The sequence below is a fragment of the Dermacentor andersoni genome, chromosome 2, assembly GCF_023375885.2.
Source record: "Dermacentor andersoni chromosome 2, qqDerAnde1_hic_scaffold, whole genome shotgun sequence".
Classification (NCBI taxonomy): domain Eukaryota; kingdom Metazoa; phylum Arthropoda; class Arachnida; order Ixodida; family Ixodidae; genus Dermacentor; species Dermacentor andersoni.
This window is the reverse complement of record NC_092815.1, coordinates 121,238,057-121,264,732: the sequence shown is the minus strand read 5'-3', so window position 1 is coordinate 121,264,732 and position 26,676 is coordinate 121,238,057. Positions and strand designations below refer to the sequence as shown.

Below are 26,676 nucleotides of genomic sequence, written 5' to 3'. Positions count from 1 at the left end.
TAGCGCGGTGGCTGTAACTGCTGCCTACGACACTGTGCGCACTGTTGAAGGGGACGCTTATCAGAAATTTGATCATATCTTGCCCAGGACACTCGATGGTATGCGAAAACTTTTTATCTGCGAGTGAACTATATTAACATGATGGTTCGTAAGCTTTAAGCAGCCAGTTGACTAGACTAGGCCATCCCAGCTTGTGGATGTATTAAGAAAAATAAAGCCTTTGTGAAACCTGCCAGACCTCTACGAATTTGACCTGAAGATATCTCCTCTAGCAAAACAGTAAATGTCGCTGAAGGAGTTCAAATATACGAGACATGCGAGCAATTTCGTTTGGCTGCTTCAAAGCAATCTTATTATAAAAGCCGCTCCGCATGACAAGCATTCTATTGAAAAACTTTAGCAAACACTGGAGCAACCAGAATGGCAAGGTTCTATCGACATAAACGGTCTTACAAGCTCTGAACGAGGCAAGATCCGATTAATGCTTCATCTTTCTTCTTTTCTTCAAGAAATAGTCTGAGGCACACATAGTGAACGAAGTGTTTAGGGGGAAGGGCAGGTGAGAATGGCGAAGGAAGGTGATGGAATGGAAGGTGCGTCTACGTACTCACACGCACAGCTCCTGAGTGTTGTGGCCCGTGACCTGCTGTGTCTGTTGCTGCTGCTGCTGTTGCTGCTGCTGCTGATGCTGGTGATGCCTCATAAGCGTGGCGTGCGCGCCAGGTGAGAGAACCCGCGCTGACGCCGACAAAGGGAGCAAGGGCTGGGCTTCCGGATGGTCCGACGGGAGGAGGCTGTTCGGCTTCGGAGGCACCTGCACCAGCCGTGCCCACCGATGCTACGTTATAAAGACGTAGAAAAGCCTATATGGGAGATGAAAAGTGCACTTGTTGACTTTACCAGTCTCGTAATCTCGTACAGCCACTAAGCCTCCTAAGCGCGTCCCAAACCCATTTGCAGCTCTCACATGGTTTCTTTTCCTCTCGCTGCATACTGAGTGTCGTAAAATAGAAATGCCGAGTATGCATGATTATTTATGCAAAACTGATCGCCGAACACCACTAAAATTTCTCAGAGAGGTACGATTTCACATGAAGTTCGTGTTGTCACCGCGTTAGCGGGCTTTACCTTAAACACCGTAAATCCGAAGTGGCTTTTACGTGCAGTGATGTCACTGGATTTTTTTTTTCATTCCGCTGCAACATAACGATGCCACCACATGTCCCGGCATTATCACGGCGGGGTTGAAAGCACGATGTTCACTGTAGCACTAAAAGATGATCCCACCGTTCAGTTGTAGTATAATCGACGTGTTTTTTGGGGCATCGCCACGGAGGGCACGCATTTCGTACTTATTGTAGACCAAATTGAGGAGAGGGGGTGAATAGGGCAAGTAATGGTCACAAATGCATTACTGATCGCAAATACGTGCAAAATGGTACGTATCAACGGAATTTGAACACACATGAGCCACCGGTCTTACAGGAAGACTCTTGTAGACCTGGTGCGCCTCTTTAGGCAACACTCAGTGTGTATAAAAGGCAATTAAAGATTAACTATCCGTAAATTTAATGAAAGACTATGGCACCTACGCGAATGCTGCTTCTGCACATACTTTATGGGCTTTGATTGACACAATTCTTTTTAAAACTTAGGATCAGTAAATACATATTAACATAAAGTTCCTTAAAACCATTTTACGTATTGTGAGTAGAGTTATGTTTATTTAAAAACGTAAACCAATCGTTTTCGAGGACAACTTCGTTGAGTTTATATTTTCAGAGCACTTCATTTTACAGATATTTGAAATAAAATGTAACACTCAAGATGCTAATTTCTGATTCAGAGGGGAGTCGACACAGATAGAAACTCTCCAGCCCCTCCAAACTGGAGCCCTGTCAAAGGGAACCATCCAGGAATAAACCGCGCAGCGATTTCTGCAATAATAAAGTTCCATCCTCCTCCTCCTCCAAATTATACAGCTGATTGCAAGAGAAAAGAGTAAGTTAGTTTCGTTCTCTCAGCCGAGAGCAGAAGCGCAGCTGTTATCGACCCTGCCCAGCTTCTAGGGTGACCTCCGACAACCTAGACGGACGTCCTACGACCTAGACTGGTCTCCTATGAAGAATCAGCTACGGCACGTTGAGGTTTCTTCTGTGTTGTGCCTCCCTCCTGTGAATGCAAAATTAGCACACTGAGTTTGTCAAATTTGAGGACGAATATCTCGGTATAAATGTGGCGTGGAAGTATCAAACAAAACGGAGTTGTTTACGAACATGATTGTCTTGAGTATTATAAATATAAGTTATCCCATAACATTGAAAGTAGGCAAGGAAAATAGTATTTGTTTGGAAATTATGCATTTGCTTACTCGACTTGCTGGCAAAATTATATCCGCCAAGGTGCATACACCACCTGTGCAAGCAGTATTTGCGTAGCCACTATAGCCTTCTGATTATATTTACCCACGCGTTGTTGGAATAGATTTAGGCGAAGCTGGTCACTGACGTTTGCGACGAACACTATCTTTGTTTCGTGAACATTTGCAAGTGTAAAGCACATGACCAAGATGTGCATAATTTTACTGACAAACGCTTCCGCTCACATGAAGTTGGGGTGCTGAAACATGCACATTCCGTGCATGGCGCTGAATTAAGTACGAGGATAGAATATAAAATGACAATGACTGTATGACGAATACGGCATCATGATGATACAATAGTGACGCTGAAATGCAGCAAGCCAGCATGTAGGGATGTTCAGGTGTCACAGAAGAAGACGCAGTACGTTTTTAAGACGTTCAGGAGGTTTGTGTTCTGTTCTTTACGGGTAAAATAATTAAGCTGACAGATGCCTTATGTCTCTTTTCTACTGCGTAGGAATAGCCATAACGTACGTGAACGTGCTGCACGCGAACTTGCACTTCATTCTGTGACGTCCCACTTCGTGCTACATATGATGTTACCGAAACGCCTCAATATCTGCATTCTGAAGCTGAATTGTTAATTCTGCGATAAAGCTGAGGAGCGATACCGCTGAAGTACATGAGAGCAATAGCATCCAAATGGAGACCCATTTATGTGTAGTTTCTGTTCTAGGCAAGATTTTGTGGCACATTATGCGCTCCTGCTCTAAACGGCACCCATTCGCGTGCATGCTCAAGCAAGAAAATTGTTAACGTGCACATCGTCTGAACTAATAAGAACGAACCATGTGCGTTCGCCTTGCCATGCGGGCGATCACTTGTGTGTACTTAAATATTTTGGGTTACACTCTAATATTAAAAAAGGACGCACTGCTGAATACCCATAGACGTAGATAACGCAATTATTCGGTAAGTTTGGTAATCTTCGAAATCGGACGTAAATCTCTCAAACAATGAATATGGCATAGCTAAAACAATCGTGCCCAACATTGACTCCAAATTTTGTTACGTTAGCTCTAACATTTCTCTTAAACAAGTTTTGCTGATACTTCAATCAGGAGTTTACAACAAACTTCTAGTAGCGGGCATTTCACAGCACAGCTAGTCGCAGTTATAGTATTGATGTTACTTGCACTTGATATGAGCATTTTATAGATAGATTATTGTTTACTAATGTGGTGTGGGTATGTAGTATGACACTTCCAGCCGCCATTATAATTGCATATAGAAAAGCAGCGATAGCGTTCTTTGTCTTTCCTTTTCATTTTTTCTGCGAGGGGTAAATGGCGCGATCCTGCTTCGGTAATTATGTTATATAGAGGCGATAATACACGTATCTTAAATGATCAGAATATCCGACTACAACACTTGAGTGTACCGTTTCTTCTGTTTAACTCTGAAATTTTCCTCTAATGTAGATTGTTACAACTAAAATCTCCCTTTATTCATTTCTGTTACTTGATTTGCTTGGCAGAGCATCGCAGGGGTCCGGCACCTCGAGAAACGTGCTGACGAAATTGTCTGTAAATTACACGCATCAATGTGTACTCCGCTCTTGTAAAGCGTGCTCCACCGCAAAATGTGCAACAATGTGCGGGAATTGGTAACTAAACGTATCGGCTATGGTCGTGATGGTAAATACGGGCTGACACGACGAATTACGCCACTGTTTCTGATCCGCAGACGCCTCATCAGATAAGTGAGCGTCATTAATTGAGGGCTCCCACTTTAATTGCTTGAATGCTTTATCATTCCGGCATTGTGGCGGCGAATCAGTTTGACAACAACGCACAAAATCACATCAGGTCTAGTCAAAATATGTGTCATATGTATATATATATATATATATATATATATATATATATATATATATATATATATAGGGGTTTTCTTCAAAGTTCAGCACGCAGGACCCGACGTAACATACGCAGGAAAGAGACGACGACCTTTTTGGAAGACTTCTCTTACTTAACGTTTTCGGCTGGTGGACCAGCCTTCGTCAGAGGCTGGTCGAAGGCTGGTCCACCAGCCGAAAACGTTAAGTAAGAGAAGTCTTCCAAAAAGTTCGTCGTCTGTTTCCTGCGTATATATATAATTTTTACTTCGTATAGAAAGCCACAAGCTTTGTGCTGTCTGTTCCTAACGTTCGTTTGTTAACGAGGTGCGCAGTAACTCCGTACTCCTTTCCTCTCTAAAACAAGCGAACAGTCGCCGATGCCAAACTTCCTTTCTTTCTTTCTCTCTTCGGCGATTTTGGGTGCTCTGACACACGTGTAACAATGAAAGCTAGAGTACAGACCTTAAACATGTGCTGTGGCAGCGGAGAGCCAACGAATATGTGCTAGAAAACATTCGTCTTCTTTTGCTCCGCCCATAACAGCTGCCTTTCTAGCCTAGCGTGTTCTTTATTTTTTTATGTGCTTTCATTGTGTTTCTCAAACCAAACAGCGGCTTGGTGTTCATTGGGTGCCCTGTCCATAGTAACCTGTAGGTGAAATGTAGTATAGAATTTTCCTCTGTGGCGTCCGCTAATAATGCGAGTGGAACCACTTTTTTTGAGTGGGGGGGGGGGGGGGGTTATCTTCCGGTTAAGTGGGCAATTGCGGTGACAATGCAGTTCAAAATTATGTGCCACTTGGGTGAATGCGTATGTTTCGCTGGGTTTTAGTTTGCTTTCAATGTTATATCTTGCCCTTACAAATATTCGGTCTTACTTGTAATATATACAAACACTAAAGGGTATAAACTCTCCACAACCATTCGCCCCACAACAATTACGTTATTGACACAATCGTTGTCTAAAATTACGTAACGTAGAGATTACGTATTATATTAAACTACATTACCTAGACCTGCACGTTGTTAAGTGCGCCAGCTCCTTTCTGTTCTTCATGTGAATAATGTTAGCTGGAATACGGGTCAAGGGTTAGCAATGGCCTAGCCAGACCCAGTGTTGATTTCTCCGTCGTCTAAATCCAACCTAAAGCTTCCATTGCCACACATTACTTCAACCTAAGAGATGCATGCACTAAACTACATCGGATATGCATTGTGCCACTAAAACGCGCGCGGCCACACATTGTTGTACGTTGTGCCGAATTTGTACAATAAACTCAATAGCCGTCCGCAATCATGCAAAGCACCGACCGCCTCACATTCGGTTATATCGAGAAGTCGCACATAATATGCATCATATCATAAGAAGCCAACAAACACTGACACTAAGGACAACATAGGGGAAATTACTTGTGCTTAATAAATGAAATAAAATAACGATAAGTTAATGGAAATTCAAGTGGATGAAAAAACAACTTGCCGCAGGGGGGAACCGAACCCACAACCTTCGCATTTCGCGTGCGATGCTCTACCAATTGAGCTACCACGGCGCCGTTTCGCCATCCACTTTGTTGAGTATTTATGTGTCCTAGTAGAACCCTGGGATTGTTAGCCAGCGCCACCACTCACAGACCTTGGAGGCGGACGTGGAACGTCCTTTTTGCCGCAGGCGTCACGAGAACGTGATTTTTTGGGTGGAGGCAACTGGTCAATAAACCCAGACATGCTACCTGAAGGCATCAATGTTGCCGGATTTGAGACCGTCGTTATGTAATAAACGAGAAGAAAGGAATGTGAAGGTTGTGGGTTCGGTTCCCACCTGCGGCAAGTTGTTTTTTCATCCACTTTAATTTCCATTAACTTATCGTTTCTTTGTTTCATATATGAAGCACAGGTAATTTCCCCTTTGTTGTCCATGCTGTCAGTGTTTGTTGGCTTCTTATGATATGACTAATAAAAATCGGGCCCTCAGTTAACCCCCTTTCTTCTCGTTTATTACAATATGCATCGTGTATGCTGTCCTGTAAAGCGTGCACTGCCACACGGAAACGTCAACTGTGGGGAAGTATGTTGTATGTACGAGTGAAAGCGTGCGAGTGTGAGCCGTGAATGGCGGCGCAATCTCGTCCGCGCAAGGGAGGAAAGCGGGGAGATAGCGCACCGTCTTCCGTCGCGCGCAAGGCAGCGGGGGGGGGGGGGGGTGAGGCATGTGAGGCGGGGTGGCCCGGGCCCTCTCTTGAAAGCGATCTGCGATGAGTACAGGGCCTAGGTACACCCAGGGATAATAGCTTCGTGTGGGACCTCTTTCTTCCCGCTTAGTTCGCGTTCAAGCAAGAGGCAGCACGAAACTCCATTGGCTCGCTGCTGCTGCTGCGCTTTCTCACTCCAGCGTTATGACAGCGAGTGTGCGCGGTCATCGAGTGAGATGTATTCGTTTTCTTGAGTGCACGTCACGTCATGCATGTTAACTTAGTTATTAAGTGAAAGCTTAAAAGTTTATATGGCCAAGAGAACTAATATCGTTACGTCTTACGCTAGTACACTAATTTGCCATCGCAATTGATGCTCCGCCTTTCGGGCAAAACTAAGACTTTTTTTTTTATTTTGGACACATTGTTTTACCAAAACTTTATAAGAAATTTAATTATTGGTTTTACGTGCCAAAACCACGATCTTATTATCAGGCACACCATAATGGGGGCCTTCGGACGTTTGGAGCACCTAGGTTCTTTAACTTACACTTACATCTAAGCACACGCATTTTATCGCAATTCACTCCAATCGAAATGCGGTCGCCGTGGCCGGGATTCGTTCCCGAGAGCACGTGTTTAGCAGCCCAACACCACAGCCACTAAACAACCACGGCAGGTTTAACAAAGCTTGGGAAATGTACTTAACTTACACAACTACAGTTCCATTATCTGCCCAGGCTGCCATCATTTGCAAGAACGAACAATGCGATCTGCTGAATAATAAGGCTAACTATATTATTTAGCCTTAAGTAAGAAACCTAAGACACTTGTGTGTATTATAAAGTTGCGGAGCACTGTCATGAAGGTGTATTTCCGTGTTGCACCATTTTCAATATGTAGACATCAATAATTGGCATCAGATTATCCCTTCAATTCACCTGAATAAAGATTCCCCATACCGCGTGATAAAGCGTTCCGTCTGGTCCCTGCTGCTGGAGTGGCGTTACTTTGTATCGAGAGCTGCACCAAGAGCCAATAGGTGTGAGATCTTGGGAAGAAGGAAGCGTAACAATAGTTTGATTTTGCGCCAGACTTCTACGTCCCATAGGGATTAGATGGCAAGCCACACTTCGCGGCGTCGCCTGCGTAATAACGTAATTTGAATAAATTATTTGATGCCAGTTATTATGAAAAAAAAGGGGTGAGGCGTGCAGACGGCACACAAGAGTAGAGAAGAGGACAACACGAACGCCGTGTTCTTTACTATTGTGTCCTGTCTGCACGTCTCACCCCCTTTTTTTTCATAATGAATACTTACTAACTAGCTCAGCTTTCTGTCGTTCGATGCCAGTTACTTTTACCTACAAAGCCATTTTTAAATGTTGGGGCTCCGAACTAAACATTTATGATGACTCTCTTCATGTTTACAATATAAACAGGTGCCGTCAGATTTCCAACTTCAAAAGTTTATAATGTACTCAGGTTAATTAGCAAATAGATTGCTTTGATTTTCATCTTGCATATGATGTACACCTTGGCAAATAATTATTCTTTAGGGACGTAATTCAAGCAAATTTGGTAGGCTATTTTTTAGTGTTTGCATTGAAAACAAAAACACTATACAGGGTGTCCCAACTAAGTCTGGCCAGAATTCTAAAATATGCGGATGCCACATAGCTGCACAGAACAAAAGTAATGTTTGCCGTCGCCTGGAGATAAAGTAGCTTTTTCATTCCGCCTAATTAGATAATTAGTCTCAGTTAATTAATCAACTTTTCAAATATGAACATTAGATGAAAAGTACGTGTCAATCCGAGAATTGTAAAACGACATTAAATACTACCGATACAGCTTTCTGTTGCTGAATACATGTTACATAAAAGTGTTTTTCCGAACGTGATAAAAGCCCGCGAATACATGCAAAATGCCTCGAGCGGCCAGTCGCGCGGCAATTTTGCGTGCTTTGCGGGCTTCTTTCACCCTTGGAAAAACACCTTTATGTAGCCAGTTTTGGGCAACAGAAAGCTGTGTCTGAAGTTTTTCATGTCGCTTTACAATTTTCTCATTGGAAATTTTCATCTACTTATACTGTTTCAGAAGTTGAATTATTAATTACGACTAATTATCTAACTACGCGGAACAAAAAAAAATTGTTTGAATATCTCCAAGCGATGGCAGACAACATTACCTTTGTTCTGTCCTGTTACGGGGCATTTGCATATTTTTTAAACTCTCGCTCCTAAAGTTAGCTGGGACACCCTTTATATCACTATATACTATGATGACTGATTTTGTGTATTGAGGCGCCGTTTCATACATCAACTTCGTCCAATGCAGCATCTTAGTCGTGTGACAGGGCAAATGTCCTTTTTATTCATTAGAGGTTTCATTTTCTGCAAAGTACAAAGGATGACAATCTGGTGCCACTGCGGATGCAACTGCGCTTTCTGAGCCAGTTTCTCATCAATTTACGCATGTATTTTGTATCTGGGACATGCACACTTGGCCGCAACTATTCTTTGCAAAGAAAAAAAATACAACTACTTTTTAATAAATGTGAGAGCCCTTGAAGCTCAACTTAGGAACAAAAGAAGGGCCAAAGGCAACCTGAGAAGGTCTGATATTTAATGTACCACCTCAACTACTCATCGGGGCAGACGGGGCAGACGCTCACTACTGTAGCTGTGAATATCGGCGTTCTAATTTGCATAACATGTGTCTGTACGGCACCATCACGGAAACCTCGTTTATATTTTGATTACAATTCGCGTTTATTATATATAATAAAGATATCATTATATTATATAACATATAATACAAAAGCAAGTTTCCCAGAAAACGCACAAAACGAGACGTTTGGTAGCAACACGTAGTCGAAAAATGGCGTGCACGGACCTTGGGTGGCGCGACGGCTAGGCAGCCGGTGACGACCGCGGGCGCGCTCTGGTAGTCCAGGTGCTCGCAGCCCCCGGCGCACGGGGACGCCGGAGGGGGTCGCTTGAGCGTGCCACTGCCGGCCAGGATGGAGGCTGGCTGCGACGGCGGGGACCCGCGGCCCAGCTCGTCACCCAGGCGCGGAGGCTGCAACGGAAGCGCGTCGATTACTACAGTGGCCGCACAACGAAGTGAGCTGTGTGGAAGACATTGTGTTCTTCCGAGCAACCAAGCATATTTATCGAGAGACTGAAGAAAAAGAATATCGATCATATTGCACGACAGCGCTCTAAAGGGACGGTTGTCAGAGCTGCTCTAGTAGGAATCGCAATCTTAATTAGTGCGCAAAAAATGGATCGATAATTTTTGTTTCATTTATTCACACTGCGATCTTTGACAAGACCTTAGCAGAGTGGACACAAATAAATATCCATGAAAACAACAAACATAATTCCAAAGAACTCATAAATCAATTCGTAGTATAAACTAAGGAACGGAAATGCAACGATATAAGATACAAATGCAACACAAGGATGTAATGTATTACAAAGATGCTTGAAAATTAAAGATAGCTTTCAAACATTTTTAGTGATGTATGTGATACTGGATCATTAGTGACATTCTTCCGGTCTGTAATCATTCTGGGGAAATAGGAATCATTATGTCAGTTAATTCTTGCGTTTAATGGTGCCACTGTAAACTCGTGACCTCGTCTTGTGTTATGCCCAACTGAATATGATATAATGTTGGACATGTTAAAATTGTGCTGACCTCTGAATAATCGAAAAAAAAATTTTAAAGACAGATGTGGCCTCTATGAGAGACTGCAAGCAAACCAATTTGATTAAGTAGATGAGTGATAGATGAACGGAATACCACCGTTATAGCAGCTCTGAACCGGCTGGCATAAGCCTGTACCTTCGTAAGAGAGTGTGCTGTCAACCGTAGCCATGCACAAGATCCAAAATAGCATTTGTACATTTTGGCCTATGCTGCCTGTGTTATATCGTTCGACATAGATTCGCTGGATCCTTACTTGAAGATCTACCAACCGCTTGGGCTACTACAGAGTGAAGTAACTGTATTGTACCAGCTGTGGCTTGTTATCTCGTTTAATAAGGCTTACTCATTCATAATTGCGTGTGCCGACCTGTAGCACTTGCGGCTGTGAAGGAATCATCGCGCATCTACGGTGCATCTCCCCACGTTATAGCACAGGAAGACAGGGGCTGTGTACCGCCTGAGAATCACTTGGCAGCCGGCCACTGTCATAGGAGAAAAGTGCTCCGACAGTGGTACCAATAGACGAGTGCTCTAAAGGCAGTCAGAGCACTTGATCGCTTCCTGTGGTCTATGGGTCTGCGATATATGTTATAGCGATGTATGCCACTTTAATTTTGTGTCGCGATTTTTTCTTCGACACCCATATTTTATTGCTACCCCGTACAGGCCAGCAAACCGGACTTCGTATGGTTACACTCCTTGCCATTCTCTTTTTTTTTTCTATCTCTCTCTATTCGACTGCCACGACAAGTAAACTTTATTTTGTCCGTAGACTTAAGGTGCAAGTATGAGTCATAAGTTTCGGCTCTAACTTACAAGAAGCAATTGATCAAGGAGCACAGCAACTCGTAAATAAAGGAAACCGCCAATTCATGTCGTTAATAAGCCAAGGTATCAACTAGATGTTTCCGTAAAGAGTACTCAATCGCACATCAACCTTCGTCATTTGATGTTTTCAAAACTACAAGAGGCTATATAATGCCTGTAATATACTACATCCTTGTGTTGCATTTGTATCTTATATCGTTGCATTTCCGTTCCTTGGTTTATACTACGAATTGAGTTAGGAGTTCTTTGGAATTATGTTTGCTGTTTTAATGGATATTTATTTGTGTCCACTTCTTCAGTCCATACTGTCGTTCGAAAAATCGATAAAATCCTATATATATAAATATATATATATATATATATATATATATATATATATATATATATATATATATATATATATATATATATATATATATATATATATATATATATGAGAGAGGTAGGTAGGATGGGACAAAGCTGCATTTGCACCGCTTGCCACTGTTCAATCGTAGTCACCACGCCACTTTAGATATTTCTACTCTTTTCTTTTGAAGCTGCACAGAAATTTCATATTGCAAGCAAACACCAAACAAAGCGGCGCGTTCGCAGGTGCACATGTATCTAGCGCGGTTGACATTCAAGCACAAATTGTCGCATTGAACTGGCCGCTCTAATAGTGTGGCCCACCTCGAACGGCCTCTTCTTAGCCTTGTCGGTGGCCCGGCCCGCCTTGTCCCGCTGGTAGTAGACGCCGGCGAAGATGAGCACGTTGAGGATCAGAAGCGAGCAGCCCACAGCGATGGTGACTCCTAGCGCCGTAGAGTAGCCGCCCTGGGGCATGGCCATGGCCTCCGTCTGGCTCGGGTCACCGGGTGTTGTGACGCCGCCACGGCCGCCATCCTACAGACACGTCAGTGCAGTGCGAACGTGAAGCTCTCCCCCACCATGCTAAAGGTGACACGAGCCTATGCAGCCAGCTTAGCATCAGGCGCATGGACTTTGATCACAAGCTCATGTGGGTAATATTGTTTCTCAGTCAATGTGGTATGTCTCACTGCGGCTCTGCATACACGGCCACATCAGCGCGCACGATCATAAATTGAAAGCCCTGAAACTGCGAAGCGAAAGTGCTTAGAGCAAACTAATTTCTTGGAAATATTTGTCTCGGCTCTTTCAAGAAGACGTGCTGGTTAACTATGCTGTTAGACACTGGTTGCGAAAAGACTCTCCAGAAACTAGTTGTCGTTAAACGCCATTTTATACTTATATTCACACCTAGTTAAACCAATACACCCTTTTTAACGTTACACGGCCAGAAATAAATCGGCTAAACCTTAAGAAGCGAAAGAAAGAGTAATTACGAAGCAGTTAGGAATTTAGGTATGGTAACTCCTCCTTTTAACCTAGTTTCCCACACATCAAGTTGCATTCGTTATAAGCAGTACTTTATTTTTAAAGCAGGGAAGTTATGAAGGAGCTATAGTTACGCGTGTATACACTCCAACAACGCGGAAGCATTTAACTCAAACATAGCATCAAACATGCGCTCGACAGTGGCGACCCTAGAATGGTGAAATTCTGCTAACGCCTTCTAATAGCTGCCTCGTCTCTCACTTATAATGCGATACAGTTAGTCTAGAGGAGTTGCCACAACGTGGCGGATTGGAATTTGCCGCGATCCTTGTATAACCTCCCCTTCCGCCCTCCCGCTCTTCATGTTCGTGGCAAGAAGCCGCAAGGGTCATCATGTATGCTGCATTAACAGGTCCAGTACGAATTTCCCACTTCGCACTTCGTACTACGTGTAGTCGAGTGCTGCTGCGCTTCGAATAATCTGATCCAAAATACATGCACGGCGATCGGGATCAAGAAACTGTTCTAATAAAACAATAGTTCGAGTAAAGCGATTTCGTTAAAACGCTTAAACATAAAAGTAATGATTGCGTGAAGCATCGCATGTCTAAATGCGTAAGAAATACGTCCCGTCGTGCCCTGTAGCTGTTGGCTGCCGTAAGCGATAATTACACGACGCCTTGAAACGAAATTTTCAGCCTTACTGCTCCGCGACCGTAATAGCATGGCGTTCCTCGTACCTGTGCCCCTTTTCCAGCACGCGCTCCTCCACTGGTTGTGAGCGGCCCGCCACCGCCCGAATTGGAGTCCATGGTGGAGTGCGGCAGCGAAGGCGTGGGCGAAGGCGACATGGGAGGCGGCGGAGGCGGCACCTCGCGCACCACGCCGTCGTACGAGGCCACGTTCTCAAAGTCCTCGAGCAAGTGGTGGGACCGGGGCACGTCGCCGCCACCCGCGCGGTGAAGTTTGGGGATCAGCTGCGTCCACACCGACAGTCGGTGCGCGTGATAGTGGTCTCGCACCTTGGACTTGGTGCCTGCGTGCGTGATCGTTCGGCGTCCAATCTACCACCATTGTAAATCGATATACGAAATAGTGAGACAAGAGACAGACCAAAAGGCTCCTGGCCTAATACCTCAACGGAAAGGACGCTATAACGTAATCCCAAGTCACGGAAAACTAGCGTTCTTGCATTCTGCCCGAATCGGAATGAGGCCGCCACGGCGGGCACTAAAACCCGCCACTTTGCACTCCACATCTCAACATCGTAGCCACTAAGCCAAGCGGAGGGTGTCAGCTAGATACACATAATAAAATATCCTTAAATTGTATACAGAACAATTATTCCTCGAATGATAAAATTATGTAGCCCAAGTTCGCGGCTACACAACTTTCCAGTTTTTTTTTTCTTTTTTTTTAAGAGTTTGGGCGGCGGTTTTACACAGAAGCATGTTATCCTCTAGGTGGTTGGCATTCTACTTGTCGTTGTCCATGGGCAAAAATATGGCCCTATCCCGGAGGTAGTGCAACACCAGGCCGCCCCGGAGTGGAAGTGGCGCAGGCTTCAAGCACTCCGCAATGTGAAGCCAGAAGTGCATATATTCTTTGGAATCACGCATACAACATACAGAACAACATTCGTTTTAATAAACAAGCATCCGAACCACATGATTGATGATAAGGCGCTCCTAATAAAAATGCGAACTGTTCAGATCACTGTTGCGCAAAATGCCGCGGCGACGGCAGCTTGCACTCTGGGGAGTGAAGTTACTTGCATTTTGTATATAAAAGAACCAGCCTAACAATTGATGTCATTGTTGTTGCAGCCCCGCTATGGGTAGGCAACGCATACTTAGGACTCTCGAGGAGCAGCGTCAATACGAGGAGCGGCAAAAGGAAAAAAAGAAACGGCAATACGACAAGCGGTGGCGTGCTTCAAAATTATCATTACTATTATTACTACTATTAATCTAAATAAGCTTTGGTACCATTACTCCAAAGCAATAAAGCATCACACACCCTATTCAGCGATTGTAGTGATAGTTTTCAACAGCTTCGCTGGACATCCCTTTCGCTAGGCCGCGACGGCGAGTAATATTTTTTTTTGAACACACTCATTTGCGCCCCTTCAAAATTTGTTAACTATTGAAATCGTAATATATGGAACATCTGAGAGGGTCCAAATGATAAAAGATTTTACAGCACATTTAAGATACATCGGGACCCCGCAATAGGCAGGGTGATGATAATCACCTGGGAGCATTCTGCCATGACGTCTATGGGGACGGAGGTACTGATTATCATGACCACTTATTCTACCAACTCACTAAGAGTAGTGTTCTCTTTGTTTCTCTACTGCTACTAATGTTGAACAGCCAGGTGGCATGCGCACGTAAGCCTCTTTACTTCTGTGAGCTTGATTTCTGCAAAATGGAATTTAAGGGGACTCAAAGCGTCCACCCATCCGAGTGGACACCACCTGTATGCATCAAGCTTGGCATGCTACACTTTGATCTTAGCCAAAAGGCCTGGCAACACAGCAGCTGATGAAGCAGCACGACAAGCACACCTCAAAGATTATGTGGTTCCGCTCCCAATATCAAAGAATGAGTTACGTTGCATTATAAGGACAACGTCTTTCAAAATGTGTAGAAACACTTGGTTTGACCAGAATTCGAAGAGCTCTGACTATGGTATAAGTTCAATGAATTCAAGCTTTCATTATCATTAGACAGAACTATACAAACCCTTATTCATCGATTAAGGCTAGGCACTGCCTACACAAAGCATTTCTTACACAGAATTGGCCGTGCGGAAACCCCCGAATGTGATTGTGGATTTGTAGACGCAGATATATATCCCCTCCTTCTAGATTGCCCACGTCACGACACACCAAGATGCTGACCTAAATCAACTCTAATTAAATTAGACCGCAGACATTTCAGTTTAAAGAAACTTTTGGGTCATTGGCCAGCAACGTCTTTTCAGAAGAGCGCTTTAAGAGCACTAAACACTTTTCTTGAAGACAGTGGCATTGTTGGACGTTATTAACGCTTTTATTGTTCCTTTCATTTCATTGTCGCTGTATATATGCATGTATTTCTGAATTATGTTATGCTGACTGTTTTGTTGTGACTATACGTGATAATGCACTTACACGATGAACGTACCACCCGCTGACTAGAGACTGTGTCGTTAGGAGACAATATCGTTTGTATTTTTGAGACATTTATCTACATAACTGTGGAGACATTTACCTTCTATATTGTATGTACCATGTGTTTATTACGTCATAGTCTTTCTGCGAAAACGTTGCGTGATAAGTCCTGGTGTTGTTTGATGGAACCATTCAAGAGATAAGGAGTAGTCGGCGCCTTAAATTGTGCGTCAACATCTCCTTATATCATATCAATAAAAAAAAAAGTCTGTAGTGAAATTATATTGCCTTGATATGAGTGTTCACTGGTCTATAAGAGATTGTCTTCAATGGGGCTTTCAACGAAAAAGTGTACAGCGATAATCTGTAGTAGTCCTTTACATATGTATCTCTAAGGTTGCTTATTGTCTTTTCTTGCTTACTTAGCATATCGTCATATTTCGTGTGCTAATTCTTTCACTGGCATAGCACGCCACTGCTCACAAAGTTTTGTGGGGGAATGACTGCGCAAAAAGCAAAAGAAAGAAAGAAACGCTCCTGCCAGAGGATGAAGCTGACCACCTGAACAATGGCTATATATATATATATATATATATATATATATATATATATATATATATATATATATTTCATAGCCACGCCAGTGTGCTAAAAATACGCTCCTGCCCCGAGTAGAGTACGTGATATCGTGGCCACAATATGATGTTATCAGATTATAATTATTTTTATTTTACTTTTACTCCCACGTATGGCAGCACGCTGCTGCACGACTTTGCTGAAAAATCTATTGCGTTAAGCCAATGTTCAAGGTTGGTCCATCATTTAGGAGTGCACTTTGGTGATGAAAATGCGAAATTAGATCCTGGCGCTGTCACACAATAGGTGGAAAAGCAAAAAAAAAAAAAAAGAATAATTCGAACTTCCTTTAGTCGGGACACATGTTTCATGGCGGTGTCCACGGTTTATTCTGCGCACATTTTGCCACGCGCCAAGAGAGATCAAATGTCATTCGAGAATAAATAATTGTCGGAGTTTGTGACTGCAGAGAGAAAAAAAAACGGGAGATAAGCCGTTTCATTGTCTCTTCGCTTGAGGCTGTCAGGCACCGTCCTACTATACAATGAGCGTTCCGGGAAATTCGAGACCAGCTCTCGGGGGATTCTAAGGCACGTGCATGGGAGCTGGCATTCAAAGGCGCTTCAAATTTCAACGCCGAAGGAAGTACAGGCAGACGGCAATCATTTGAGTCACTGGAGGCTTATGCATTACTCACTTGAATGAAACCTGAGCGCCCCAGCGAAGTGGCACAATAAGAAGGTAGGCACGTACGCAGGATATTTTTTCGCGGGGGGGGGGGGGGGGGGGGGGGCGCAACTTGAGGTAACTTTTCTATGCAAATGAGGAGGGCGTGCACATTTACTAGTACAAATGTGAATAACGCCCACCATTCGCCATAAAAACGCGTAAACGCGCAAAAGATAAATGAAAAAAGGTGTATCTGACAGGTACGCCTGTGAGATACACCTCCGCTTTACTTGGCAAACAAGGAATCACGTCTAATGGATTCACGCAGGAAAGAATCGTAAAACGAACATTACTATAGTATAATGCAATTTTAGAAAGAAAACAGCAGTTGGCAAGCGAGGCACACGGACCGGGCGGGGTTGTGTTACTCCGCCAGCCAATCACAGAAACAAAACAAAAATTGTCGTCATGCCACCTTTTCAAAATGGCATCGTACTTCGTGCCCCCTACTGTTCGTGGCCCCCAACAGGCATGGACAACGTGTATGGAGTTTGAGCATTTAACTCTTATAAAGCCAGTGGTATTGTTCACTTTACTGCTGACCCCATTTTACTTATGAAACTTCATTGCCAATTTAAGTAAAACTTGACAATAAATAGTTGCAACAAAGCAAGCATTTTATTTCAGTGAAATAAAAAATTTTGCTTTCGACATTCCGCTATAGTAGGCGAGGGAAAACGTACAAAATTATATGCTCACAATTTTATTTCTGTGGTCATCGCCTTATTTAAGTAACAGGGAAAGTTTGAAGCACCAATTATTTGCAGCCTTGCGAAGGAATAGTGGCTGGCGGTTATGAGGGCGTAGGCTGGGCTTCACTGTAGACTTCAGTTCTTTCCAACTATAGAAGCGTTTTTTGAATCAGCTATAGAAGAATTATAAAGAAATATATGTTTGCGGAACAATCAGTTCTTTTGGATCCCTCGTTAACCGCTCTGCCAAGTTAAGTACCCAAACCGACTCGTATTGTTATGGGGGAAGTTGCGTAATGATGCTTTGCCACCAATCCCGTACAACCGCGTAGAGCGCAGGACGCTGCGGTTCTAGACGTATTGCGCCCATTGCAGAAGGTTAGAAAAAGACCCACCTAAGCACAGCAGAGAAGTGGCTACGTCAGGCGGCTCGGCTGATAACTGTAGAAGCGCCATTCAAAACACACGGAATTGTCCTCCACTTCCGGTGGCATTTTCTCTACTTCCTTTTTAAATAAAATGATGTTGATCAATAAATATTTTTATAAACATCAGGTAAATTTGCTAATTTTTGCTTTTCCTGCCTGTTTGGCTGTTGCCTTGGCTCTCTCCCTTAGTAAATCGCCTAATTTCTCAACTCCTTGCGACTCTTGTTTCTAGTTGCCAATTTAGCACGAAAAGTGCTGTACGACTAGGGAAAAACCAGACGAGGTAATAGGCGAGAGTCACATTGATTATGGTTCTAACGGTTATTGAAGGGTTTGATGATGGACACTGTTTCGCATTATCTTATTTTCCACCTTATCTAACCCATATCGCGTGTATATGGTTCCGAGGATCTGCCAGCGTCGCGGCGAGCTTTCACTCGAGGAAATTATGAAGCGAAAGGAAAAGTTAAACGCAACTGGCGTTTTCTCCGGCCCCGACTCCTTCCACGAGTATACACACCAGCTGACCACGAACCAAATCACTTTCCTGGGCCCTGGATGAGTCTAAACAAAGAAGCTTGAACTAACAAAGCAACAGCGATGCGCGTGACCATTTCATAGATGGTGACAACTTAACGCATCTCGAGTTATTCGCGCGAGCACCGAATCGATGAGAAAATTGATCGATTGATCGAGAAAATCGATGAGAAAGATGAGCCGCCAAATCAACATTGATTTGGCGGCGCTTTAGGAATGTGTGTGAAGAGTGGTGGCGTGGGTAGGGAAGGGCGGTGGGGCATGCCGCTTAATTTCTGGAGTGGGGGGGGGGGGGGGGGGGGGGCTTTCCACTTTTCTTAGAGCACGTATCCAAGGGGCGGGCTCCCCCCCCCCCCCCCCCGCTGGGTATGTGCCTGGAAAAACGTATGAAAACATACAGCATGGTGACACACACTCATGTCTCTGCCCGGCGAAAGGAGGCTCAGACTAAGGCTTAAACTTTTCCTGCAATGGTGTTTCTCCTTGACGGTTTGGTGTTTTAAGGCAAGATTCGCTCGCGAAGGACATACTTGTGTACCTAAAAAGCCATTATAGCAATACCTATTCGGCTATAAGGGTTTCTTGCTTGAGTATTCTCGGCCACTTGAAGCCTTATCGTTAATTAAATTATGGGGTTTTACGTGCCAAAACCACTTTCTGATTATGAGGCACGCCGTAGTGGAGGACTCCGGAAATTTCGACCACCTGGGGTTCTTTAACGTGCACCTAAATCTAAGCACACGGGTGTTTTCGCATTTCGCCCCGATCGAAATGCGGCCGCCGTGGCCGGGATTCGATCCCGCGACCTCGTGCTCAGCAGCCTAACACCATAGCCACTGAGCAACCACGGCGGGTAAACCTTATCGTGAAAACAGTTTGCATTCAGGAACAGTTGCACTTGCGCAAAAGCGTTGCTTTCCTGCATTTAATGCTCGTGACGCAGCCTTTTGCTCATAATGACCTGTGAGCTTGGGCACCAGAGCTTAGCTCCTTCACTTTTGTACTCGAACAGTAGTTATTCTAAAACGCTGTGTGTTGAATAAGGCTATGGCTTTGCTGTAAAAAGTGCGGTACACTTAAGAGGAAGCTTTAGCTCGGGCCCAACTCCGCCGCGGCCTATTCAAATACATATAAAACGCAAAAATGTTTTCCTGAGACAACCCCTGGACCGATTTTAATGAAATTTGTTGCATTTCAGAGAGAAAGTTTAATTCTAGTGGCTGTTGGAAGTGGAATTTCGATTTAGGGCTTTAATTTTGTTAAAAAGATGTTCAAATAGTCGACCGTTTGAAAAATATAGAAGCACGAAGTTTACAAATTCGTAGGTCTGCATCAAGAACAGATTTCGCGGTTCTGTACACGGTATCCATTACATCATTCAAAGCGGACAAATTCGATCTGTCATTTTACATCTTACGTGAATTTGTTACGTTGGTTACAAGGACTCTGCAAAGTTGTATTTCCATATTACTAAAATTTTTTATATTATGTGTAACATATAAATTTTGTCCGCTTTAGATGTACTATTAGATGCGATTCACAGAATTGTATTATCCTTCTTCGTTGTTGAGTTACAGAGTTCTAAACTTGATAGATTCGTTTTTCGAAAATTTTTGATTTTTGCCAATATTTGATAAAAAACTGACAACCTAAATCGAAAATTCGAAACCAACAGTCACTATATCTTAAGCTTTTCTTTTAAATGCAACAAACCTCGTCGAATTCGGTGCAGTGGTTGCCGAGAAAAATCAATTCTCATTTTACATGTATCTAGATAGGAGCACCCGAGCTAAAGCTTCCTCTTAAGCAGATTTTTTTTTAAGCTAGAACGCCCGAAACCCCTCCCGTGCTTATATGCAGTTCATTCATGTACAGCTTGACATCAGTCTATAGGGGAAGCACATTTATTGTGTCGCCGAGGGCAAGGTTTACAAAACGGTAATTCTTATGTAGTCATAATAGATAATGGCGCTTATACTGTGCAGGTACTGTGCGTTATTTTTCTTTTGCGCTACTGAATGAGAATGCTGCAATACGACACTTACCCAAAGTTAGGTACTTTTGATGCACTGGATCATAGGCAGGCCAGCCGACTTTTTCACCACGGCCACCTTTGCTGCGCTCGGATTCCGTTTCCGTGGTAGTGAAGTTTGGTGAACTGCAAGTTAAACAACGAAAAATTTTTAAAGATTTGTCATAAAGGTGGAGTATCCTCTAAAAACAGCCGCTAACAAATACCTCATTGTGCCAATGTCTTCGTCTCACTTCTGCACCGCATGTCACCATCCTTTCTTATTGATTAACAACGACAAGTGCAGAGAAAATTACATCGAATATTAGGGATATACGTCGGGGCTGAGTAAATTTGTGAGACAGAAAGGGATAAAATTTACACTTATCTGCCGCACATGTTGCAATTTATGTGAAGCGAAGATTTCGTAAACTATGTAATTAAATTATGTGCAGCTCTTTTATACAAACCACTTGCAGTAAAGGGATTACATGTTTGCTCAGGTAGGCGGTAATGAGCGGAGCACCCCTAAACTTGACCCACGCGACCGCGAATTGCGCTGTCTCCGGGATCTGCCCACTTTGCTCTACATATAGGTTCCACCCACCGTACTATTACACGATCGCTCTCTCTTCCGTCCACTCTGTTTCGGTTTTTATACCCCTACTGTTTATCCCCCTGCAAAGCATCCAACCTGAACTACCTCTGGTTAATGTCCCTGTCTTTCTATGCAAGCTGTCCCTCTGTCTCTCTTTTTCTTTCTCCCTCTCCCTCTCGAGGGTCGGCGCATTTTCATGTTTCCCGATCGCCAGGACTGGCCCACTTTTCTCGGTGACGAACTGACCAAGCAGATGCGCAAAATCTCGGGAAAGTAAGTACTGAAAGCTTGGTTTCAATAAAGGAATTATGCGCTTGAAAGCATCATATTTGTTGCAGTGACGATATTTAGGTAGCTTTTCTTGTCTCCCTGCACAGTTCCGTAGAGAACAAACGCGGCCACTGGCACATCCATGGGGGTAGAACAGATTGGGCTATACGTATAAGCCAAATCGCTATGTGAGTGCCTTCCTGTCTGTGAGCTCCTCGACACGACAGCAGCCGTAGCAGCCTCGGCCACTAAAGTCCGGGATGGTTTGCTGAGGAACTTCGTTTTAAAATATTGATTTTTTCTCTATTCTTCACGTTAACGAAGCGCAGGAGGAGACTGCTCATGTTTCGCTAGAATCTGCACATCTACGGAGGTCGATGGAGATTCAGCAAATCTCATAAGATGTCCAAGAGAAGCATTCATATCATCGAAAGCAAATACACGTCAAAAAGCTCAAAGAGTACAGGTCACAATTTAACTTTTACTTCGCAGCAGCAGTGGAGCAGGCGCAACCGAGAAGTTATTTCAGCGCAATGTTCACCATTGCGACCTGCTAGCTGCTGGCACCGTGAACCACGTAACCATGCACTGCGTGGTAGTTAATGTGCACAACGAATTTTCAGATACCACAGTCGTGCATAGATGTTTAGTAAGCCACAACGTGTATGCTTTAGTGGTCGGTGTAGACAGGCGACGGTGGCCGTCATACGCTGAGTGCACTGTACGAAACAGAAGAAAGCGGCATTACTAAATTAAAGCAAATGTTTCGGGGCTGGCGGTCAAAGAACAATGACAAGGACAACCAATTAACTAACTGGGTGTCCTCTGCGCCGCTAAGCCACGAGATAAATAAAAGGCGCGCAATAGAAAAGAAAATACCGAGGTTGGCTAGAAAAGGAAATAAACATGCCCCTGCTTGCGTACTGGAAATATCAGTAACAAAACAATCTTCGAGAACATAGTACCAGACCTACAATTGCAATGCAAGTTTGATAATATTCAAGGAGCAAGAATACATTTTAGAAGCACGTAAATGCACACAATTAACGAATGCCAATATAGAAAAACATGTTTACGTCTCGCGACAATGAAGCACAGTTAACGGCTTGTTTACACCGAGTATCATGTTGTTCAAATGGCTTATTTATTTGTTAAATTAGTAAGAAAATGACAAGCACGCATTCGAAAAAAAAAACTGTGCAGAAACATTCCAAGATGACTGTCAATGTAAGCGAATAGCACGAGGGAACAAGCGAGCAAGCGAGCGACTGTCCCGTCGTGCTCCTCCCTTCCCATCTTCCGCACAACTTGGAATCGCGAAATCTAACATCTGACAGTCCGCCCCTCCTTCTCCGCCCCTCCCCGCAACTTGGTTACGTGAGACTATGCGCACTCTCCACTGGCGTCTTTGACGATGAGTCGAGGGACGCAAACGAGCACTATGAAGACAAGCTGATCACCGACTTAACATTCAATAAGCTGTCAAGCTGCATTTTCAGTGCCGACACAACCTCAAGGTCTAGTGTGCGAATAAATGGCGTTTTCTGCAATTTCACAGAAAGCATGCAAGTGTGCTTACAGCTACGGGCCAAGCGAACATAGCACTTGACGCAAGACCGCTCCTATGATGCGACGAAGCGAGCATCGCCTCCATCGCCGCACATTTCATGTACAGTTCGAACGCTTACCGCGCAGTACGTTTATACGTATCGGCATTTCGCAATCGCGTATGATATCCGTTCGAAGGAACAAAAAAAAAAAGACATTCCAGTTCCGAAAAACGGAACACGATATCCAGGCGCGAAAAACTCAGTCTGTTGCCCAACGCACGCCAGTAGTGCGTCTGTGATCTGGAATGGATATGGCCGCCGGCGCCAAGCATTGCCGGCAGGTCGGGTACCTTTTCGTCATTCTGAATGTTTTTGTTTTCCACTGACTCTGCAAGACACCAAACGATAGCGACCCCACTTGACAAGAGATAAGAGAATGTACTTACTACTGTGACTGGGACTATGATGAAAACAAGCACCATTTAGTACTACGCATTTTTCTTATGCGCACGTGAGGCAAACCGTGATTTTCCCTTTCATTTGCTGACATAGACGCATGAGGTGTGTTTCGTCTTGCGAGAGTACAAGCCAGTAGAGGCTCTCCTATTCAGCAATTCGTGAAGTGTCAAGTAGTAGTAGCATAAACTTTATTTTGTCCGAGATGGAGTTTAGAGAGGAGGGGAGTGGGAGGGCCTGTCCTCTTCTTCCTCAGGCGGTGGCCAGGCGTTGCACTTTGGCGGCATCTTCAGCCACCTGGAATGCCCGGAGTTTAAGATCCAGGTCTGAGATGAGCAGTGCAGTCTCCCACTGCTATAGGGTAGTGATGGGAAAGGGAGGCAATAAGCTAGTGCGTTTTCTGGTCCTTATCAGGGGACATGCCAACATGATGTGGTGGAGATCGGCTCTACCTGCGCATAATTTACAATACAGTATAACCCGGGATAGAGGTGACTGTACGTCACTGGGTTTGGGAAAGTGTGCGTCTGTAAAAGGCGCCAGGTAACTGATTGATTTTTGTACAAATTTTTGTGAGCGGCAGGGTAATGCCGCCTGACCTGGCGGTAGAATTGTAGAATTTCCTTGTAGGATACCATACGGCCCCTGCCTGAGCGGCGGAGGGATTCGAACTGCTCATCGCAAGAGGTTGTCGCGTGGCCGCGTATGGCCAGTTTTCGCGTCGCACTGCGAGCAGCTTCGCTTCCCTGAAGACCGGAGTGCGCCGTTGCCCAAAGCAGTTGCGTCCATCTGCGCCGGGTTTCGGGTACCCTGGCCATAATTTTGAGGGCTTCAGGCGAACTGAGCCCTTTCGCGAAATTTCGTATAGCTGTCTTTGAACGTATTTTTTTTATCGCACAGAATAATTCAAACAGGACTGGAACATGGAAAATGGTGAACAAAAGCACTTAAAAAGCCTATCTGCTTGAAAATCAACGTTACGGTTATAGTCATTCTAGTTCTAGGTATACTTCTAGCTGTCGCTGTAAATCCATCAATGTATGATTCCGTTTCGCTCAGTTAGTACTTTCTTTGTCGCGAAGCGACAGATACTATGCCTCTTTATAGTATCCTGAATATCAATAAAATATATTCTTCCAAGAAGCCGTCACAGCAGTCTAAATTGAAGATTTGAGAGTATAACATTAAAAACACATGCAAATCGTAGCAAATACGTTTTTGTGGCAAAGCAGCAGGGAAACCTGTATCAATTTCAACGAGGAGACGCCGAGAAAGTTCTCGTATAGGTTGTCACGCCAATATGAATATCAAAATCCTAAAGATAAACAGGGCCATAATTGTCCCAAGTGTGAACAAAAGAATATATTTTAGAAGTCCGGAAATCTACACACAGAACCTTGCAGCCCAGAAGACAGCGGAACATGGTAAATAGAACGCACTATAAAAAATATTCTCAGAAAACAGCCGCACACATACAGACACACATAACATAAAGGGGACATTGCTCTGAGATTGAACGGGGTCCTATGGATTGAATAGCGAGCTGCTGCCACTCGCCGCATCGAAGTGAACCCATCTCTAGCGCAGTGAGAAAGCAGAAGAACAGAGCCAAGGTAGAACGGTGCCAGGACAGGATCGAAGGAATTGTATTGATGCTTCTCTTTCTCTCGCTCGATTCGCCGAAAATATTGCCACAGAAGAAAGTCGAGGTGGAAACAATTCCTCAAGGGCGAAAAAATACATTGGAAGCGTCTTTGTTTTTTTTTTTTTTTTGCTTTCACCAGGGCGTGACCGTTACTTGCACTTTCTACTCATAGTAATGCTTATTTTCAACTCTTGGGCACTATATTCTCGCGGCATCATGATATAATTACTGCCCAAGTGTTCTTGCTTCTATCACGATAGGTTTATTGATATTCAATGATCATCGCCGAGTCCAGTGATGAAGATCGTGTAAGCTTTGTGCGGCGGAGTACGCTTGACCATCTAATGAAGACATCTTGGTGGAGACGATGTCCTTGTCAGCAAGTGGTACTTTATTGGCAGGCAATTGATAGCCCCATTGCCCTCCGTGCAGCGAGAACAGCCACTCTAGTGAGAGTGTACAAGCGACCTGTCTAAACAAAACATGTGATAGCACATCTGATAACATATGCATCTGGTTTGCATAGTAGTGACGGCAGAAACTTACCTGCCATTCCAGCTGATGTAGAACGCACGATGACGCTCAATAAATGATGTAGCGGACCGTTAGCTACCTCGTTCAACCAAATACTATAAATTAGCACACATACACACACACACACACGTACAAACACACACGTACACACACACACACATGCATCTCCACAAATACAAGAACACAGACACAACCATACACACGCAGAAACAGTAAAACACACCGAAATACAAACACACATAACCATATGCGTGCACACACACACACACACATACACACACACATACACACGCACACACACACACACACACACACACACGTGTGTGTGTGCGTGCGTGTGTGTGTGTGCGTGCACACACACGCGCACAATCACAGAGAACTACAAACAAACACACACCTACACACAGGCACGAACGCACACACACAAAACTGGTGTCCGTCACATGAAGAAGCTGCCGATCACAGCCATAGCTCACCCTGTCCGGAAGAAGCGCACCCAGTAGGCCATGGTGGTCTCGGAGAGCGTGGCCTCCTGCTTGCTGTAGTTTCCGTACAGCGGCGCACCCGAGCCCAGCAGAGGTAAGCCAAGCACGTACGGCAGGTCTTCACCGTGCACGCAGCCGTTCTTCTGGGCAAATGACGACTCGTCCGAGTGGTAGCCGAACAGGTAGAAGTGCGTCGTCGGCACGCGACCGCCGACCTTGCTGCCGCCACCCTGCTGCTGTTTAGCTGCCTTGCGGGCGGCCCCGGCTGCAGCGTGAAGCGTGCCGGCTTCAACGACGGGCGCCACGACGAGCGCGTCGCTGAGCGCCTCGGCCGTCTCCTCGAGAATGCTGGCCGGGTGCTGCACCGACCGGGTCCAGTCCGTGTACTCGTTGACGACCGTCAGAAAGATCTCCTGCTGGTGGAAGCTGTACAGGTTGCGCACTAGCGTGCGCAGAAGTCGGTCCCGCCGGTCCACCTGGTTTGGGGAGCATCCATTCATTTGTTCGTTCATCATTTACCTACCGAGGACGGAACACATTGCCGAGCACTGGGGATGAAGAAGGAACACTCAAAAAGCATTGAGACATATACATTGTCTGCACGTAGTCTTGGGATCATGTACCTGAGAAAAGCATCAACACTGAAACACGTAGTATCTGTAGAAAAGTAAT

The 26,676-nt window shown here is 44.4% G+C and overlaps 1 protein-coding gene across 5 annotated transcripts in view; it reads right to left on the bottom strand.

The window, feature by feature from the left end:
• Positions 1–26,676, bottom strand: part of LOC126541292 (neuroligin-4, Y-linked-like) — a 312,904-nt gene that overhangs the window by 5,677 nt on the left and 280,551 nt on the right. For 2 of the 5 annotated variants that reach the window (XM_055076535.1, XM_055076536.1), the window contains exons 6-11: positions 25,996–26,480; positions 20,501–20,613; positions 13,077–13,372; positions 11,671–11,883; positions 9,349–9,534; positions 612–863 (exon numbers count right to left, since the gene is read on the bottom strand). In XM_055076535.1, coding sequence (XP_054932510.1) covers positions 612–863; positions 9,349–9,534; positions 11,671–11,883; positions 13,077–13,372; positions 20,501–20,613; positions 25,996–26,480 — 1,545 coding nt within the window. Of the gene's footprint in view, positions 1–607; positions 864–9,348; positions 9,535–11,670; positions 11,884–13,076; positions 13,373–20,500; positions 20,614–25,995; positions 26,481–26,676 lie in introns of all 5 variants that reach the window. The other 3 variants (XM_055076537.1, XM_050188006.3, XM_055076538.1) reach the window with 3 other exon arrangements.